Genomic DNA, 21,010 nt, shown 5'->3' on the forward strand with positions numbered 1-21,010 from the left:
TCTCTAAGAGAGAAGTCCGAGAAAGAGGCAAAAAATGCAGGCATCTTTACCTCCTTGTACATGTTCACACGGACGGGTGACTCGCTGGAGTACAGACTGAATTCCCGTCAACCTCAGTCACATTCTCAGTGTTTCTTTTGATTAAATTCTCATTCACACCGATCCTGATTCCCAGCGCTTACAAACTTGGTTGGTGTTGGGATTCAGAGGTGGCAAGGGGCAGAAAAGATACCGGGATACAGAGCCGGGGGTGGAAGCTGACAGCGTAGCGACCAAAACAAGAACTAGGCTGACGCGGGCCTGAGAGGCGGCTTGGGGACAGCGTGAGGCCGCAGGGCAACGCAAAGGGCTGTTTCCAGGTGTACCTGACAAAGGTCTCACTAAACCGCCAGGAAATGCACTCTCTCAGCAAAGGCTGATGGCAGGAAGAGCACTGTTCAAAAGTCTCCAACAGAATGATACATTTTTTCCAAGTGCTAAACCTCCAGCATTTAAAAAATAAGAGAGCTAACAGAAGTGACATATCTGATTACCTGTCCAAACATGTTCCTTTACTTGGGGAAAAAAAAAAGCTTTCATGAGGAAAATGAAAATGCATACAAAAAATGAGGGAATCATTACATTATAACACAGCTCAACAGACAGAACATGATTAGATGCAGGGACAGTTTTCCTTCCCTCCATCAGCAACAACCAGTGCCGGATTTTTAATGGATGCAAAGATTAGGGCTACGGTCCTTAGAGCCTGGAAGTTTACAGTCTAATGAAGAGGCATGTGTGTACATGCAAAACCCTTCCTGGAAACCTCACTGTTCCAGAATGCGGCTCTTTCTGATGGTTTGTAACCCGTGCGCGGGAGCTGTTTCGCTACATCACGAGTCTGCATTTGGCACACCTAAATCCCACCTCTACCCTCTAAGTTTGACCTCCCAGCCTGGTGTTCAAGAAGCCAAGAAAAGCTGGGTATTCACCAAGATCTCTGGACAGATCCCTGGCAAACATGAAGTGCCCATTGTTACATATAAGGCACTCCTGGTGCCCCGAGAGACATGCAGACAAAGAGGAAGGAAAACAGAAGGGCAAAAGCAAGGACTACAAAATCCCCTCCGTTTACCAGGCAGAATGTATGGATTTTCCAGTCCCTGGCAAGAGAACTATTCTCTTATTGAAGCAAGGAGAGAATAAAATACAGCATTCCTGATTAAACCTGTCCTGTTTCTATTGTCCAACTAAATGTTTTTATTAAAATCTCTTAAAATGCTAATGTGTTTCATGCTTCCATCAGCAGCCAGGATGCTGAGACAGCATGAAGACGCTGCCTGGGTGCTGCGTGTGAACGAGACTCTCTTCAGTAAAGTGTGAACGGATGGTGGGGATGGTAGGGAGCATCTGGACTCTTTCAAGATATTTTCCATAATAACTAACTGGTTCAAAAAGATGCAATACACTTCTCTGGTGGTCCAGTGGTTAAGAATCTCTCTGTGAGTGCAGGCGACACTGGTTCAAACCCTGGTCCAGGAAGACCCCACATACCTTGGGGCAACTAAGCCTGTGCACCACAGCTACTGAGCCCGCGATCTGCAAGAGAAGCCACCACAATGCGAAGCCTGTCCACCACAATTAGAGAGCAGCCCCTGCTCGCTCCAATTATAGAAGGCCTGTGCACAGGAGCAAAGACCCAGCACAGCCAATAAATAAATATATATATTTTTAAAGATGCACTGATGTTAGAGGTGGGGAGAAGAGGGGACTTGTCTCCTGATGAGGTCATAGAGGGTGAAGAAGGGAAGTGATGGAAAACACCGAAGACCCTGAGAGTGCATTCTCTGTGCCCTCCACCACCACTGGCCTTCTCTCTGGCGGCAGCAGCCCCAGTTTTATGAGTAAGGAAGGAAGGAAATTGCACCAGAATCCACTTCTGCTAAGAACTTTAAAAAAAGACTTGAAAACAGAGCAAAAAAAAATCTATAAAGTGCCCTCAACTGCTAGCACCATTTAAAAGAGCATTCCTGGCAAACTGAGTACATCTGATGACATGCCAGCTTTCCACATTTTTAGCAAAGAAGTCAGTGTCCTACAGTAAATTTCTTTGACAAGTGGATTATTACTATTTCTATGAAATTTAAAGAGAAATGTTAAATGCTATATTAAAATTGTGAACTTTTGTTCATAAACACGCAATTCTCAGGGGGAAAAAAGAGGCAAAAATAGTTCTATTAATGCTGGTCCCTACTTCATTGTGGTTTTCATAAAAAGAAGCATGTGAACAGAATCTAGCAGGTACACTTGTGTAGAGAGTTGACTTTCTTGAATGCATCTTGGAAAATGGCACTGTGATTTTAAGTGGCCTGCTGCAAGGGTCAGAAAACATCTGTAAAGGGTCAGAGAGTAATATTTTAGCCTTTGTGGGTCACGTGGTCTTTGTCACAACTACATAACTCTGCTGTTGTAGTGTGAAAGCAGCCAGAGACCAAATAGAAATGAATGAGCATGGCTGCGTTCCAATAAAACTTTATTGAGAAAAACAGGCAATGGGCCAAATTTGGCCACAGGCAAATAAATCCCTAGTCCACAAGAACTTTCTTAGGAAAGCTTTCCCTCCAACATAATTCTTACACTTTTAAACGCAAGCAGCAGTTCTCTGTCCTTGGCTGTGTACTAGAATTCCCAGGGAAGATCTGAAAAATTCTGTTGCCAGGCTGCACCACAGATTAAAGAATCCTTGCATGTAGGGCCCAGGCCTCAAGATATTTTTAAGCTCCACAGAAGATCTAATGTGTAGCTACAGTTGAGAACCTCCATGGAGGAAGTTTCTTGCGGTAATTATAACTGATCGTTCAGCTACCTTAACTTCTCTCTGTCACTCATCCAGTAACCTAACCACTGTGAGTCATCCATAGCCCAAGGAGAATTTTCTCTTTGTAAGTAAAGGAAAGAAACTCATTGCAATTTATTGAGTGCCTACTCTGAGCTAAGTCTTAAAATGAATACTTTTATATCTTATGAATTAGGTATTATTTCATCTCCATTGATCTGTGAAGAAACCAAAGCTCAGAGAGGTTATATATAACTTGCCCAAATGGCACAGCAAATGTAAATTCAGGATCTAAACTCAGGTCTGGCTGCTGAGCCCAGGAGCTCTTTGGCTAGTCTCACATTGCAACCTCGAATTCCTCATGAAGTCTTGCACCCAATACAATTCACTGATCAAAATATTCATTGTGGTATATTTAGAACATGCTTTCAGGTTACATAACTATAATCACCTTCCTATAATTTAGTCAAATAATATCTAAGTCGATAAATAAATACACAGCCTTTCCTCATATAAAGAGGTCTTCAGAAAAAATTTTCTTTAAAATGATGACCTCTGAAATGCATTGGAAGATTTTTTTTTTTTTTTAAATCAGGATGCTACATTATTACTTGTACTGATAAATAGATTTGCTTCCATTATCATTTTTGTGGTGTTTTGAAAAACTATCAGAAACATCAGTTCCATTAATCAGAAGGAAAATTAGTGTAAAGCAGGCATCCATTTAAAAACAGAAGCTTGGGGCTTCCCTGGTGGCTCACTGGCAAAGAATCTGCGTGCCAGTGCAGGAGACATGGGTTCGATGCCTGGTCTGGTGGGGTCCCATGTACCTCAGAGCAACTAAGGCGGTGCACCACAACTGCTGAGCCTGTGCTCGAGAGCCCAGGAACCACAACTGCTGAGCCCTTGCACCTGGGAGCCCGTTCTCTGCAACGAGAAGCCCAAGCACTGCAACTAGACTGCAGCTCCCCCTCGCTGCAATGCAACTCGAGAAACGTCCACGCGGCAACGAGGACCCAGCATAGTCAAAAATAAATAGACACAATTATTTAAAAAAATAAAAAGAGAGGCTTTATCACTTTCATACTGGATTTGTAATAATGTACTCTGAAATACTTCAGTATTAGTAATGAGATATGAGAACAATTAATCTGAATCAGCACCTAGAGATTCATAACATACAAAATATTCTGAGCTACAGCCATACCTTAGCCTTGGTCTCACTTGGCACAATCAGTGGAACCTGAGACCTGTGACGGTTAATGCTGGAGACCAGCAGTACACAGAACCCCACCGTCTGCGCATGTACATGGTTTGGGACAGGGGCCAGCTCAAGTCCATGAAGGTGTAATAGGGAAGAGCAAGCCTGACTCCATATTGGCTGTTTCTTTCACTTTGACCTTTGTATTCTATTGCTTTTGCTACAAGTTAATCACTAAAAGAATGTTGCCTATAGCTTGAAATATACAGGACAGCCCAGCATCAAGGCTCTGATGTTTAAAGGTGTAACATTTCTCCATTCATACAGAGATAAAAAGTTGCAGAACAGAGAATAACAGTTGTCTTGAAGGTTTAAAGGAACACTGTGACCTGACCTACACCAGCAGCTGCAAGAACAAAGGATTCAGGCACCAAGAGGTTTGCAATAACCAACCACGCCCCCTCCCCTTTTAGTATAAAAGCAGCCTGAATCCTAACCTGGGTGAGAAGGCTCTTTGGGACACTAGTCCACCATCTTCTCAGTCTTCCTGCTTTATGAATAAAGTCACTACTCTCTGCCTCAACAACTCCTCTCTCAATTTACTGGCCCATCCTGTGGTGAGCAGTGTGAACTTGGACCTGGTAACAAAAGGGCTTGGGTGGAAACTGCCGACTTTGGCCTTCTACTCCTCTGAGTATTGCTGCCACCTCAGCTGATGACATGGTTTGCCAAAACCAGCAAAGAATCTCATCACATCCCTATTGAGGGAAACTTTCAAGCAGTGTGGGCTTACCGGATTTTGAGCAACAAGTGGTATGGCCACGCCTACCTGCGAAACATGTCCGCATACTCCCAGTGTGATGTTCCACCCATGTCCAGGGTGCCTGGCTGCTGGGAGAGGTGACTATCACTTTCAGTGTCCACAGCATAGGCCACTCCTGTTTTTCCCTGGCACGGGCAGCTCAATGCCACGACCTCTAAGTAGTAACAGCACCCAATTATCTGATGCATGACCGAGAAGAATGTCTAATGACCCACTTTTATGAATAAGAGGGTGTTTGAGATAAACACATATGCTGCTTATACTCAAATAAAGTTTATACAGTTGATCCTACCTTACACACCGATTTGCCTGGCAAACTCTCCACCCCCATAAAAGTGGGCTTCCACCCAGGTGTGCCATTTATGCACCAAATGCCTCTTTTCTGCTGACCAACTACAATGTACAAATCAATGTCCTCAAACAGAATCTGCGAGTCATCATGACGATTGATTTCTTTAGGGCACCAAAATCTTCAAAACTGCTTAGTCCCTCTTTTGCTTTTCTGTCAACAAAATCATTACATGCGGAGATTAAGTGACCACTCAGTTTATTTCTGAGGTAATAAAGGGTGTCAGTCTCTTTGTATTTAAGACCATTAATTAGTTTTTAAATACTAAAGAAGGCCTAAGCTCCAGGGAAAAGCCGAAAACCTCTCCAAGGTCAGAAGCTACCGTGGATTTACATTTCACAGCTTCGCAAAGAAGTTTTGAGTTCAGAAGGTCAGAGAGTTACACTTTAGCTCTGCCAATCAGTATGAGATACTACCAGCCCTTTCATCACACTTCACAAATCTGGAAAATCTTTCACCGCCAGGAGACCCAGGAGACATCATCAGATAAAATATCAGCACATCAGACAGTTTATAATCTCAAGATGTTGGATAATGTTCCAACGTCCTTTTTTCCCTTTCTTCTTTCAACCAACAAGAATGCTCACAGTAGACAGCCCCTGGGCATATGCGTCAGCATCAAAATGTGAGACGTTTCAGCCCCCAGTGTCCACAGATGTGCCCCTCACTCTGAAGCCTTGAATTACTACAGCCTTGAAAGTCTTAAAGTGGGACGTGGATGATGAATTAAATTTCAGGGAAATGCTTTCTTCATCCATCTGGCAGCTGATGACACATTTAGTACTCTTTACTGCCTATCTGTCCTGAAGAAAACGCTGTGATTTAAACACAGTAAATATTCCTGAAGGGAAGGTTATCGGCTAGATCGAAGGGACTCCGAGGAACTTGGGCAGAGGAAACAGGAGATCACAGGCTGAAGTCGAGGAGAAAATGGAGGATCCGGAAGTCGGGGATTAAGAGAAGAAAATGTCAGTGGTGGTGGGGAGAGAAAAAAATGGGCAGGGGGTGATGGGTCTACAGAATAGAAGGACTGCAGGGAGAACAGACCAATGAGATTTATGGGGAGAGAGGAGAAAGCTACTGAGGGAGCAGAGGCAGCCCAGGAGAGAAATTCTGGGCAAGCTGAAAGCAGAGACAAGGGGTGTGGGAGCCAGTCTCCAGGCCAGTCCCCATGCTCTGATGATCATGCCCGTGTGCAGTCCCTTCTCACACTCAACTGGACTGACATCTCCAGTTCCTAAGCTCTGATGGAAATGACGCTGTCCCTGACATCCGAGGCTAGGTCACAGACAGGACCTAGCACTCTCTTTCAGATCCCTCACTCTCAGGAAACACAGCTGCAACATTCTAAGAATACTGAAGCCAACCTATGAAGGAATCCACCCAGTGAGAAACTGAGGCCTCCTGCCAAGAGCTGGTGCAGTTTGCCTCCAAGTGAGCAGGTCACCTTGGGAGGGGATCCTCTGTTCCCAGCCAAGCTTTGGGCGACTGCAGCCCTGGTGCACAGCTACAACCCCATCTAAGACCTTATCCCAGTTAAGTCGTCCCTGAATTCCTGACCCCCAAGAACTGTGGGAGAAAATAACTTTTTATTGTTGTTTTAAGCTGCTAAATCTGGGGATAGCTTGTTACTAACAATATTATCTATAGATTACTAACAGGGTTGAACTATGTCGAGAGAGCAGGAAGGGACTTCCCTGGTGGTCCAGTGGTTAAGAATCCACCTTCCAATGCAAGGGACGTGGGTTTGATCCCTGGTCGGGGAACTGAGACCCCACAGGCCTAGGGGCAATTAAGTGTGCGTGCCACAACTAGAGAGAAGCCCACGCGCCACAATGCAGCCCAAAATAAATAAATTCAAAAAATTTTAAGAGAGGGCAGGAAAACAGACACAAAAGGTAGAGCTGGGAGCTCAAGTCATAACAGGAAAGCAGAGAAGGCAATAATATCAGCAGAGAAGTCTGACCTCTCTCATTTTCTCTTTCCTTCTTCTTACCTCATTGCATATCAATTTCTTTTTTCCTAAGTGAAACTTCTCTCATGTGAAAACTGAACCTGGACACCCCAATGTTTCTGGTAATACAAATGGGACAACAGAATATAAAAGAATAACAACAGCATAACAGAGTAACAAAGTTATCCTAAGTGCTTTCTTTATATTTAATCAGTTAAGCTCAACCCTGTGCAGCACGTCCCAGAAATCCCATTTTTCACAGGTAAGGGTGATGTGACTTGTGCAAGGCCACACAGCTGGTGAGTGGTTAAGCCAAGACAGCCCAGTTTCCGAGCTCCCGCACTGGACCACGTCAGCATCTTGTGTCCATCTCAGACCAGGGGCCTGGGGGCTCACCCTTCTCAGAGCGTCTCACCCTATGTGACTGCCATGCCAGGGGGTGCTGTCTCTGCCTTCCCCCTCAGGCTTAAGTGGGCCTCTCAACTGGGGCAGATTGGACTTTGACAGAAAATTCTACTAAGCAAGCAGAACACAACTCAGCAACTGAACAACAAGGAGAGTAACAGGAAAATAAACAAGAGTCCTGAGGAGACGTGCCCTCCAGACACAGGCCCAGGGCAGCCTGACTCCCCAGATGCCTGACTGAGGTGGGCAGCCTGGTGCCGTGGGGGTGGAGGTGGCCCGTTTCTGGCTGCAAAAACATCTCCTCCCTGCGTGACTGTCAACGAGAGGGGCCCTGAGTTTAGAAAAGCCAGATTCCCCAAATCGTCACAAAAATCAAGGCCAACCTCTCAGCCCTAGGGTCTAGGTTCTGCGGAACGCCGGGACCCGCCCAGTAGCCCTAGCAGCCTCCTTTATGAATTTCTGGCCTGAGGACAAAGTTCCAAGCATCCAGCAGGCCAGCCTTGCTTTCTCACTGCGTCCTCGGGGGCCAGGAGAGGTCATGTGCATGATCTACTTTCAAGTCCCAGTCATGCCACACTGCTCATGACCTGTGGTCAGAGGACCACTGGGGAACATCATCCCACGTCCAGGACCCCGTGCTTGCTGGGCCAGGACCACAACATCCGTTTCCAACCTGTGCCGATCTCGACCACGCTCAGCTCCACTGCTGGCTTCCAAAGGAAACCAGTAACCCTAACCTACTGCAGACTTTGTCATTCCACTAAGCCTTAGGGTGTCAGGCAGAACTGCTGGTCACACGGTGTAACCATTTCACCTGAAAAGAATCATCATTAGATACGATGAACAATCTCTTCCACCAAAGTCTCCCAGGAAGAACTGTCAACAGGCGTTCTCCTCTACCTTCCCCCTCCCTTCACCCAGCCTCTCCCCCAGCCCAGGATCCCTTTTCTCAACCCTCCACTCTCCCTGTTCATTCCCCAATCTCACAATCCAGTTTTATTCAGAGCATCTAAACCCAGGCACTCCCCCTCCTAAAAGACCTATGCAACACAGCTTTCCAAGGGGTGCCTGTGTTGGGGTCATGGAAGCAGACCCATAGCGGGTGGGGGAAGGTCAAAGGTTAGAGATGAAGCGCTTGAGAGGGTCAGAGATCCCAACTGGCCACTGGGACGTGAGCAACTCACTTCATATCTCTGTCAGATTCTCCATCTATAAGATAAAGATGAACTAAAATATCTGGGGTCACTTCCGGTTTCCACACTCTATGATTTTAGGTAACTATCTAGCAAAACCAGTAAGTTTTAACTGAGGAACAAGTAAGTCTCAGTTGTCCTAACATCGTTCAGTTTTAGTTTTAAAGAACCTTAATGACTTGGTCGCCACCCTATTTCTCAACATCCCCACCTTGCAAAAAACACAATTTGATGCCAGCAAATTTGGAAAACTCAGCAGCGGCCACTGGACTGGAAAAGGTCAGTTTTCATTCCAATCCCAAAGAAAGGCAATGGCAAAGAATGCTCAAACTACCACACAATTGCACTCATCTCACATGCTAGTAAAGTAATGCTCAAAATTCTCCAAGCCAGGCTTCAGCAATACGTCAACCGTGAACTTCCAGATGTTCAAGCTGGTTTTAGAAAAGGCAGAGGAACCAGAGACCAAATTGCCAACATCCCCTGGATCATAGAAAAAGCAAGGGAGTTCCAGAAAAACATCTATTTCTGCCTTATTGACTATACCAAAGCCTTTGACTGTGTGGATCACAAGAAACTGTAGAAAATTCTGAAAGAGCTGGGAATACCAGACCACCTGACCTGCCTCTTGAGAAACCTATATGCAGGTCAGGAAGCAACAGTTAGAACTGGACATGGAACAACAGACTGGTTCCAAATAGGAAAAGGAGTACGTCACGGCTGTATATTGTCACCCTGCTTCTTTAACTTATATGCAGAGTACATCATGAGAAATGCTGGGCTGGAAGAAGCAAAGCTGGAATCAAGATTGCCGGGAGAAATATCAATCACCTCAGATATGCAGATGACACCACCCTTATGGCAGAAAGTGAAGAGGAACTCAAAAGCCTCTTGAAGAAAGTGAAGGAAGAGAGTGAAAAAGTTGGCTTAAAGCTCAACATTCAGAAAACTAAGATCATGGCATCCGGTCCCATCACTTCATGGGAAATAGACAGGGAAACAGTAGAAACAGTGTCAGACTTTCTTTCTTTGGGCTCTAAAATCACTGCAGATGGTGACCGTAGCCATAAAATTAAAAGACGCTTACTCCTTGGAAGGAAAGTTATGACCAGCCTAGATAGCATATTCTAAAGCAGAGACATTACTTTGCCAACAAGGGTTCATCTAGTCAAGGCTATGGTTTTTCCTGTGGTCATGTATGGATGTGAGAGTTGGACTGTGAAGAAGGCTGAGCACAGAAGAATTGATGCTTTTGAACTGTGGTGTTGGTGAAGACTCTTGAGAGTCCCTTGGACTGCAAGGAGATCCAACCAGTCCATTCTGAAGGAGATCAGCCCTGGGTGTTCTTTGGAAGGAATGATGCTAAAGCTGAAACTCCAGTACTTTGGCCACCTCATGGGAAGAACTGACTCATTGGAAAAGACTCTGATGTTGGGAGGGATTGGGGGCAGGAGGAGAAGGGGACGACAGAGGATGAGATGGCTGGATGGCATCACTGACTCGATGGATGTGGGTCTCAGTGAACTCCGGGAGTTGGTGATGGACAGGGAGGCCTAGCGTGCTGCGATTCATGGGGTCGCAAAGAGTCAGACACGACTGAGTGACTGAACTGAACTTGCTTCCTCTCCTGCCTTTGGTCCAGCCCCTTAGAGAGCCCGACCTTCTGTGAACACGTCTGAATGGAGTGGAGTTGTCTTCCTCACAAGAGTATTACCCTGAAAGCAATGAGGGCATTTTGCGGGGGAGGGGGAGCTGCTTCTGAATCCCCACGTTTTTTGAGGAGCAAATAAAAACACCACTGCCGCCCTGGAGTCAGAGATTAAACATCACAACGTCAGTATTTTTCATTTTCAATTATTTTAGTGTCTCCACCCAAACGCCTGAATGGTTCCCAGAATCTGCCACAAGGTGGGGGGTGGGGGATTGTGACAGAATAGCAAATTCTGCTCACCTTTGCCAAAGCCCCTATTAAGTAAAACCAAGCTGGGGGAGGGGCGGGGAGGAGGCCATGCGCCAAAAGCTGCGTCCTGGGAGAGTGACGGGAGCGTCAACTCCTGCCGATGCTGTCCTGGCCTGCGCTGCCTGCTTTTGTCAGCGCTCTGGAAAGAGACTTCCCACAAAGCCATAAAAGCATCGAAGTAGGATAAATAGGAGTAAAGAGCTGCTGCCCATGAAGAACGGCCCTCCACTGTCAGACATCCCCTCTTAATGGATCTTAATGAGCTATTTTAAATGAAGGGGAAGGAAAAAGCCTAGCACTAACACATGATAATTATCTGTAATTCTCCATGTGTAATGTCACTTAATAGAGGAAAATAATGCAAATGTGGACAGATGCTGACTAGAGCCTTACAGTGACATCAAAATGAGGGTATTTTGTACAGTACGGAGCACGCCTAAGCTGCAGTATTTCAAAGGCAAGTTTTCATCCCAAGGTCAATACACACCACGACTGTGGGGAATCTGCGATGAAATGAATGCCCACAAAGTACAACCCCCGGGAACAGGCAGGGGCTACAGATATTTAGCTTTATATCCGAACAGCTGATGGGTGTAGCAGAGACTTGTTTAGCTTCAAATATTTAATGTAAGATTCAGTGAGTCTATATCAGCTTGAGTGAGAGGAAGAAGAATGGATTCCCCAGCCTCCTAGACAGGTTTTTGGACAACTTACAAGAACTACAATCTTAGCATTGTAGGAGTCACCTAAAGTCAAATGTTCTTCTTTTACAGATGACCAAAAGAAACCCAGAGGCAGTCTCGCAGCTGTCAGCCAAGCCTCAGGTGTGCTGGAGGAGAAAGGAAGGCGTGAGAGGTCACGAAAGGGGTGTTACCCTTTATCTTACTGGTGATTTCAATGTCAGTCTTGACCAGGAATCAGCATTTCCTGTAACTTTCTTCATCTCTTTTTGGATCAATGAATAATCCGTGAGCACTTACCATGGAACTGTGTGTGCTAAATTCTGAGGTTACTCTAAATACTAAGATGTATCTATTGTAGTTGGGAATGATTTTATCTAATGTCTCTGCAATCTTATTAAACCTTGTTAGCAAGTCTTAAAAATCCCACTGGAGGACTTGTCTGGTGGCCCAGTGGTTGAGAGTCTGCCTCGTAATGCAGGGCACATGGGTTTGATCCCCTGCCGCAGGGCAGCTAAGCCCACCTGTACATGACAATTAGAGCGCCTGTGCGCCACACAGAGGCTTCCCAGGTGGCACTAGCGATGAAGACCTTGCCTGCCAATGCAGGAGACACAAGAGATTCGAGTCTGATCCCTGAACAGGAAGATCCCCTGGAGTAAGTCATGGCAACCCACTCCAGTATTCTTGCCTGGAAAATTCCAGGGACAGAGGAGCCTAGAGGGTTACAGTCCATAGGGTTGCAGAGAGTCAGACACGACGGAAGCGACTTAGCAGACGCACCCACGCCACAGTGAAGATCCTAAGTGCTGCAACCGAAACCTGATACAGCCAAAAATAAACAATTTTTTAAACATAATTATACTATTACGTTACTAACTTCTGTACTATTAAAAAAGAAACCCAATTCTTCACTTCAGACTTCCACATCTGTGAGTGATCTCCTCCCAGTATGTGCACATGTGTAATGGAGCATAGCATCATCACCTGACCTGGGGGCATCCACAGGAAAGAACAATTGTGGGCTAAGAGCTGAAGACAGACGAGGAAGAGAGACAAGAGCCCACGTCACCAATGGATAAAAAAAAGGGGGAAACAACCAAGACCCAGGAGAGCATGGTCTAAGGTACCCTCTGGGACGGCCACAGACAACCAGAGGCCAAGGATCACAGCAGTCCTGCCTCCGGCAACAGCCGGGGGAGAAACGCAAGCGAGCCCTGCAGGTGGGCCACTGGAAAGCTTCGTTTGGGTCTGCATGGGTTGACAATCACCAGCACTAGGAATCGCTTGCTTTTGCTTTAATAAAGGATAAAACGATCGAAACTGGAAACAAGGTAAATTGACTTGATTTTTATTTCAATTTTCTTGAAAGTTACCTGGATTAAAACACAGAGCACCTCCAATCTATTCTGGGGAAAAGAAGTTGGGAAAGAAAAGCTGAAAATAATCACATTAGAGATTTTTAATTGATACAGCTTTTCTTCTGGAGTTGACATTTAAGAATTCCATTGAAATCATATTAAGTGCTGACCTAAGCCAATTTAGCACTTCAGAAAATGGCCAGCTCTTCTGATAAAGATCAGGAACTTCCAGCACTTAGAGGTTACCTAGAGCTCTGTGCTCCGAATCCCAAACTGACTATTGGTCCCTCCAAATTCTGCCAACATACATAAGCAAGCAGGCACAAAACCAGATGATCTGTCCTTTTCCAGTAGAAAGTTCTGTTCCTGATGTCAGGCACTTAGACAAGAACATAGCAAGTTCACTCTGGAAGTAGACACGATGGTCTCCGGACCTGACAAGCACACCGAGTGTCAGATGGAGAACACCACCCTGCAGGCAAGGAGAACCCGCAGACCCACTGCCCTGCCAGCCCAGCAGGTTCCCGCCCCGAATTCCCAAGGCACGCTGGGCCTTTTATCTTTCACTTTACCAGGGAAAATGTTTTTCAAGATCCTTAAGGGAAAGAAAATTTCCCACTTGGATGATACCTGAAACGTTTGGGTCACCAACTTTAGAGAATGTATTTGTCACCATGAAGATACTTCCAATGTCAACTAAACACTCCAAGAGTAAGAAAGAGAAAGATAAATATCATATACTAATGCATATATAAAGAATCCAGAAAGATGGTACTGATTAATTTATTTGCAGGTCATCAATGGAGAAAAAGACATAGAGAACAGATTTAGGAACACAGGGTCGGGGAGTCGGGGAAGGAGAGGGTGAGATGTATGGAGAGAGTAACATGAAATGTATATTACCATATGTAAAATAGATGGCCAATGGGAATTTGCCATTGTATGACTCAGGGAACTCAAACAGGGGCTCTGTAGCAATCTAGAAGGGTGGGATGGGGAGGGAGGTGGGAGGGAGGTTCAAAAGGGAGGGCACATATGTATACCTATGGCTGATGCACGTTGATGTATGGCAGAAAACAACACAATTCTGTAAAGCAATTATCCTTCAATTAAAAAAAAAGTACTGCTATTTTATCTGGCAAATTTACTCAAAAGTTTAAACTACTGAGAGCTACTAAGTCAAATTAAACTTACTGAAATTCTGCAAATTTGGTTTCACTTATCATTCTTCTCTACTAGATAAAATGCCTATTAAACCAATTGCTTAATCATGTTAAATTACTGTTCATATTTTCAGGAGATCACAGTCAAAACCTAAAATTTATTTCTTCACCAAAATGAACATATTTTTCTTGTGTTACTAACTTCTGTATATAAGTATTCTACTAGAATTTCACTCTGTTTTAGACTTTTACATAGTCAAATTATGGTAACAATATTAAAATCGTGAATTTTAAATGAGATCTCTAAAAAGAATCATGGTTTCTAAATGAGATTTCTAAAAAGAATCAATCTCCAAAGCTTTGCCATTGCAAATTATTCTGATTATAATAGGAAAACTACTGTTTACTGATATAAAACTATATCATGTTCAACCCTAACCATAATTTTATATTCCCATTTAAGAGATGGGAACACTTTAGCTCAGAAGAGTTAAGGTAAATTGACCCAAATTACGAGATAAAAAAAGGATACAGGATCCAAAGTCAAGTCTTCCTGGCTCCAAATCCTAACTTCTTTCCTTTTTGATTTGTTACTGCACCCAAGTCCCTGAACAAACTAACCACTAAATTATGCAACAGAACGGAATCACACGAACACGGCACATATCCTATTTCATACCTTTAGTCCTCTGAAACTTCCTGGGCTGGTTGGAGAGGAGCTGGAGGATTTCGTCGATTTAGGAGTGGAAAGCTGGCTGCTGGGAGTTCCATTAACTGACCATGAGACAACAAAGGAGACAGAGGTCGTCAGAACCCAGAGCCACCAGACGGGGCAAAAACACCAAGACATGCCCCACACAGCTCCAATGGAGCTGCAACTCACTGAAAGCTCAAAGCAGATGGCAAATCAGCAAAAAGCAAAAATAACGTGTCTTACTGCATTACAGACAAAGTATCAGACAAATAAGCAGTGAAACTAGATTTTCAATAATAGTTTTCCAGCAGTAACATAAACAAATATATAAAACGCTATGGAGTTCGAGATGTGAAGGGGAACTTGTCCACAAATCCTGCATGCCAGCGAGGGTAGAGAAATGCTTGGCTGTCGTATTTGTAACTGTTCACTCGGAAGGCTGTCCTATAACCTGTCCAAACGACCTGAATCACTGAAGCATTTCTCAGTCTCTCCCAGATCAACTCCACAATACAATAATTCTAACACATATCCTAAGGGTATTCTTAATGGAAAAAGAAAATTATTGGTCATTTCCCCCTGTAATACCCACTTATTTGTTTAAAGGTCATAAAAGGCACTCTTCCGATTTCTTTTTATCTGGACTAGTTATTTCTGATTCCTTCCATTTTCTTGTCTTCTTAGCTTAATTTTCCCATTATTTAGCAAATCTTGGTGGGTTTTTCTGACACCCTCCTCTAAACTTCCGTACATTTCCTAGGTCGAAAGCTCAGTTTAGAGACTAGGTGACGAAAAGCATGGCCGTGGCGGCTTCCAAGAGGGGGTGAGCTTGCAGATTTTACAGTAACTATACAGTGCTAGTCACACATCTCACTGTGACTCAGGCTTATTCCTAATTATACCACTTCGGTTGTAATTTCACAAAGCTATTAGTTAACACCTGGTACTAGTTTTTTTTTGTTTTTTGTTTTTTGTTTCCTTTTCTAGGGAGTTATCTTAACCCCTTTTATCATTAATTTTCAAAGCTTTTACCCCAAGTAGATGAAAACTGCCATTCATCTCTACAGAAAGACAAGCAAAGTCCATTTCCTTTTAAAAAAATCTTTTTAATACAAGGGAGCAGACAACTGTTATTTTAAATGATGCTATTAAGTATAAAAAGCAAAATGCAAAACTCCGGAAAAGGTGACCTCAAAAAACTGAGCACCAGTCCTTGAAAGGAGGCAGAATTCTGGATCAATAAGCATAATATTTGTGATGAGATGAATCATTCATGTTTGTTTATCGTATGGCTCACTGTAAAAATTCAGCAAAGATGCAAAAATTTTAGTTATTTTTCAATTACCAAACTTTAACTTTTCTAGTTTAAAACCACTCATTCATAAATCATTATCAGTTATCTAGATTTTCTGAACAAACATATGTGGGTATTTATAGCACAAGTGCAAGACAAGTAACTGTACAATTAGAAAACTTTTTAGAATATTCAACAGTCCTGCTTATTTTTCAAAAAAGTTACACTTCAATTAATGCTGTTTCTTTTAAAAATTCTCTTTAAAGGGAACTGGTGGTAGGAATTCACATAGAAAAGAGATATTTATGAGCTAGTGAGCTTGCTAGGAGCTGATACTGAGTCTGGCTCCTTTTCCTCTTCATTCAACACAACTGCCTGTTCAGGTCCTCTTCCCCAAGTGCTGTTACCTTTCACTGATCTTCAGAAACCACTCTGCAATCAAAGATTTCCCTGGAGCAGTGATGGGAAAGGGACTAAAGAAGAAAAATTAGTTCCTGTAAATGGTAATCCCTGTGGCCAAGCAGTGTCCCTAAAAACACACCGCCTGCCTAAACATAATTTCTTAACAAAACTCACTGGCAGGGATTGAACTGGTATCTACATATACATGTTTATATTTATCCTTAACAGAGAAGGCAATGGCACCCCACTCCAGCACTCTTGCCTAGAAAATCCCATGGACGGAGGAGCCTGGTGGGCTGCAGTCCATGGGGTCGCTAAGAGTCGGACACGACTGAGCGACTTCACTTTCACTTTTCACTTTCATGCATTGGAGAAGGAAATGGCAACCCACTCCAGTGTTCTTGCCTGTCTATGGCAAGAACATAGATAGCTCTTTAAGTTTCTGATAGTATTTGAAAGGCTCAAAAAAAAAAATGCTGTCTAGTGAGTTCTTCATGTCATTTTTATTGGCACATTTCTCCATTTCCAGGAAGGTAACTGGAAGCTGGGACAGGGTCACCTTGGGCTCTCTGCCCCGACACTGCTGCCCCAACAGGAAGGTGGACAACGCCCAGCATCTCTGGGATGCTCCCTCTCCTTCAGTAGACCCTGGATTTTCTTTCCCCCAAATAAGGCTTTTATCCACCCTTCCCTCAACTGTAAGGTAAGAAGTTGACTTGGGGCTTTCTTGTTCACTTGCTCTGAACACTTTTTATCTGGGTGGACAAAGAGTCACAAGCTAGAAACCTTAAGTGAGAATTTTTAATACTCAAATTATGGTGACTATTATAGCTCAGGTGGTAAAGAATCCACCTGCAATGCAGGAGACCCCAGTCTGATTCCTGGGTCAGGAAGATCCCTTGGAGAAGGGACAGGCTACTGACTCCAGGATTCTTGTGCCTCCCTTGTGACTCGGCTGGTAAAGAATCTGACTGCAATGCAGGAGACCTGGGTTCGACCCTGGGGTTGGGAAGATCCCCTGGAGAAGGGACAGGCTACCCACTCCGGTATTCTGGCCTGGAGAATTCCATGGACTGTATAGTCCATGGGGTCGTAAAGAGTGGGACACGACTGAGACTTTCCCTTTCCCTTTACCCACTGGGTTACCTGGGTTAATGTCTATGTACTTATTAGACACTATTTAGCTATTTTGATAAATTTGAGTTTTATGGAGGGATTTAGTCAATCAGAAGACTTCAATGATGGGAGCACTTCTGTCCCAAGAACGGAAAAGCACAAGATTATGTTTACAAAGTTATTGCTCTGTTTGAAATTCCAGGGAGTCCCATGGAATGTTCTAAATGGTAATGGGTACACTACAGCAAAAATGCCTGTAAAAGCAAGTTATCCATCTGGGTTCTGTGGCTTTTAATAACAAAACTCTCTTTTTTTTTTTTATAACTATATAGTATGTATTGAACATGCTTTTGGATTAATCTCTTTTAGAGAAGTCATTTAACCACTGAGATGTGGTTTACATCTCACAACTTGTAAGTTTAAGACAAACTTTATTAACCCAAACCCAAATATGGACTCAGTTGAAAATCTGAGGTAGTGAAATGTTAAGATTTTCTTGAATCACTGTATTTAAGCATCTCAAATTCTAGTTAAGAAGATTTATACATTTATTAGACTATTCTGTGAAGCAGTTGGTCTGCAAGACAAGTATGGCTATGAAACAGGTTTTTTAATTAATTTCCCTCTTGAGACCTCGGGTAGCCAAAATTACAGTAATCATAATATGTGATCTTTGAACCACTCTCTCCACTCTTATTTAGTTATTTTAGTTATATGATAAGCATATGATAGTAAAGCTATCACTAACACAAACGCTAAGAACCTGACAAAAGTCTACATCTACCATACAGTATGTTATGTTAGCTTTCCCAGCATTTGAAATATTGGATTGGCCCCAAAGTTCACTTGGATTTTTCCATTTGATCTTAAAAAACAAATTTTGGGGCATACCCAATACTTCACAGAAAGCAAAATATGATCTGAAATAAGCTTAACATCAGAGAGATGCTTTCAGTTAAAAATATTCATATTGCCAATATTTTTAGAGAGAGAATACTGGGCCTATTGACTCCAGAGTGAGGAAGAAGGGAAGGACAGTAGAATTGCTTCTATGGCCATTTTCGTATTACCGACAACGCTTAGCCTTTTTCAGTAACAGATTATGTTCCAAAATTAACTAGAAGACAGGCCCCCTGAGGCACCGCGCCTCCCCCATCGCCGTGTACTGTGGCTGCACGCAGACCACACGCGGGGCGCCCTCCTGCAGGCGCCCGGCTCTCTAGCAAGCAAGGGAGCCGCGGCAGGACGCCCGTGCTGCAGCACAGACGTCACCGGTACAAGCCAGACACAGCCATGGAAATGGAGCAGAAGGAAACAGAAAAGGTGGCAGAAGACAAAAACAAAAAACCCGGCAGAGCGACAAAGCTGTACCTCTCCTGGCTCACCTGGGGATCTGGCCGTAGAGTAGGCACTGGAGTAGTGGCCACCCCTCTTTACTGGACATATTCAGTATCAACAAAGGGGGAGAAGTAAGGAGAGCAGTTATTCGGCAGGTCTAAACGTGCACACGGAAAGAAGGGAAACTATCCCACCTGAAGAAAGCGGGGTCGGGGTGGAAGATGGAGCAGCAGAAACCCCCCAAACTCAGTATTTTATAGACAGGTTGAGGCTTCAGACAGTTTTTATTTGTATTACTTTCACATGTTCTAGATTCCTCACATGTAAAATCATGTTTTTTCACAATCCTTTCCTTAATGGGAAACAATATTAGCATACTATAAGCGAGCCTTATAGCATCAAAATATCAAGATTTGGGGGACATTTTAATTTTTTTTAAATGTCAAAAGCTGTCAAAACTATGACAAATCTATAGGTTTAGGATCTGAAAGAAATGTAGAGGTAACTCTGACTCTGAAATAAGCAGTATTACTTCCAACAATAATTGTTGCTACGATTAAATTGCTTAACAAAGGAAAAGCCTGTGGAACCTTATCAAGGGAATAGTTTTGCCTGGTGGGTGTGTTGGCTTATGCTTTAAACCAATAAAAGAAGAAAATATCCATAATCATACAGCAAAAATGTAAAATGCAGACAGCGTGGTTAAAATGTGAAACACTTCTATGTAAATACCAGGAAAAGAATCTAGATAAGATTGCTCTTGAGAAAATGTGTTAGGACAAAACAAGTATCTTAGGACACTTGTTGTAACTTGGAGAAACAGACTTAACATTTTGGATCTAAAAATCATGCCATCTATATGTTATGTTGGAACCTGGCTGCATACAAGGATGGGCAAGACTACCTACTCATACTAAAGAAAACCAAAGAACGTGCTCCATTTGTGACTGCCCGCTTCCTTCCCCGTAACTACCTGAAGCCGGTGATTTGCTGCGTCGAGAAAGCCCAGGGCTCTTGGATCCGGAATATTTAACAGCTGAGGAGCGAGAATAAGAAGACTTCAAGACACGGCACTCTAGAAAGAAAGGAAAGCGCTTTAAAGAGATCTAGTTTTAATTCTAACCAAAGAAAGACCACATTCCAGTAGTTTAGTGCCTAGAACCATTACCTGATCATCTTATTACTGTTAAATGACTTTTATATACAAAGCATCAATCCCAAAAGCACACCTTAGATTTTCTTAAATTAGGCTTCAGACTTTGTCATTCACCTCATTGTTCCAGAGGGAGTTCTTAATACAGAAATCCATATATAGTAAGTGCTCAATCAAGAAAACTTGATTCACATGCACAACTTAATCTCTACATGTGCAACTTATTATTTTTCATCAACACCATTGATAGGCAAAGGCTATAATAAAGAGTTCTCTCCAACTCAGATAATCTTAATTTGAAAGGATATAGGATTCTAATTTACGAACCCCTTACTGTCTTATTTTCCATCTGCCCAAAGTACAAAGCATCAAAAATGAGGGAACTAGCTTTAAACAATCTTTTCTCTTCCTTTGGAGAAGGAAATGGCAGCCCACTCCAGTGTTCTTGCCTGGAGAATCCCAGGGACGGGGGAGCCTGGTGGGCTGCCGTCTATGGGGTCGCACAGAGTCAGACATGACTGAAGCAACTTAGCAGCAGTAGCAGCAGCAGCAGCTTTAAACAATAGCTTTGTTCCTTCCATAAATTGCCAAATAAATCAGCATGTGAAAGTGGCTCAGTCATCTCTGACTCTTGCGCCCCATGGACTATACAGTCCATGGAATTCTCCAGGGCAGAATACTGGAGTAGGTAGCCTTTTCCTTCTCCAGGGGATCTTACCAACCCAGGGATTGAACTCAGGTCTCCCTGCTGCATTGCAGGCAGATTCGTTACCAGCTGAGCTACCAGGAAAGCACAAATCAGCAAGTAGAGTACCAGAACTAATTACACAGCTAAAATAATCACTTCCAATTCAAATAATTAAGAATCTGGGTTTTGGAGTCAAGCAGATTTGGGGTGAATCATGGGTGTGACTTTGCTAACTGGTGCACTTGACTTAGGTCTAAGTCAGTTTTCTCTCCCTATGAAATTGGGATGAGACTAAATCTGCTTAACAGGCTTGTTATAAGGATTAAATTATATAACATATTGTCGACTTCACATTAAAGTACTTCAATTTATGCAGAAAGATTAAAATACGGGTTGGGTTTAATCTATACCCCCAGGGACA

The 21,010-nt window shown here is 43.4% G+C and overlaps 1 protein-coding gene across 6 annotated transcripts in view; it reads right to left on the reverse strand.

Annotated features, from left to right (window-relative positions):
• DCLK2 (doublecortin-like kinase 2) overlaps positions 1-21,010 on the reverse strand; it is a 186,562-nt gene that overhangs the window by 42,238 nt on the left and 123,314 nt on the right. For 3 of the 6 annotated variants that reach the window (XM_010840766.1, XM_010840767.1, XM_010840765.1), the window contains exons 4-6: positions 19,722-19,823; positions 18,796-18,846; positions 14,584-14,678 (exon numbers count right to left, since the gene is read on the reverse strand). In XM_010840766.1, the coding sequence (XP_010839068.1) occupies positions 14,584-14,678; positions 18,796-18,846; positions 19,722-19,823 (248 nt within the window). The remainder of the gene's footprint in view (positions 1-14,583; positions 14,679-18,795; positions 18,847-19,721; positions 19,824-21,010) is intronic. The other 3 variants (XM_010840770.1, XM_010840769.1, XM_010840768.1) reach the window with 1 other exon arrangement.

The sequence above is a fragment of the Bison bison genome, unplaced genomic scaffold (assembly GCF_000754665.1).
Source record: "Bison bison bison isolate TAMUID 2011002044 unplaced genomic scaffold, Bison_UMD1.0 scf7180017864146, whole genome shotgun sequence".
NCBI lineage: Eukaryota > Metazoa > Chordata > Mammalia > Artiodactyla > Bovidae > Bison > Bison bison.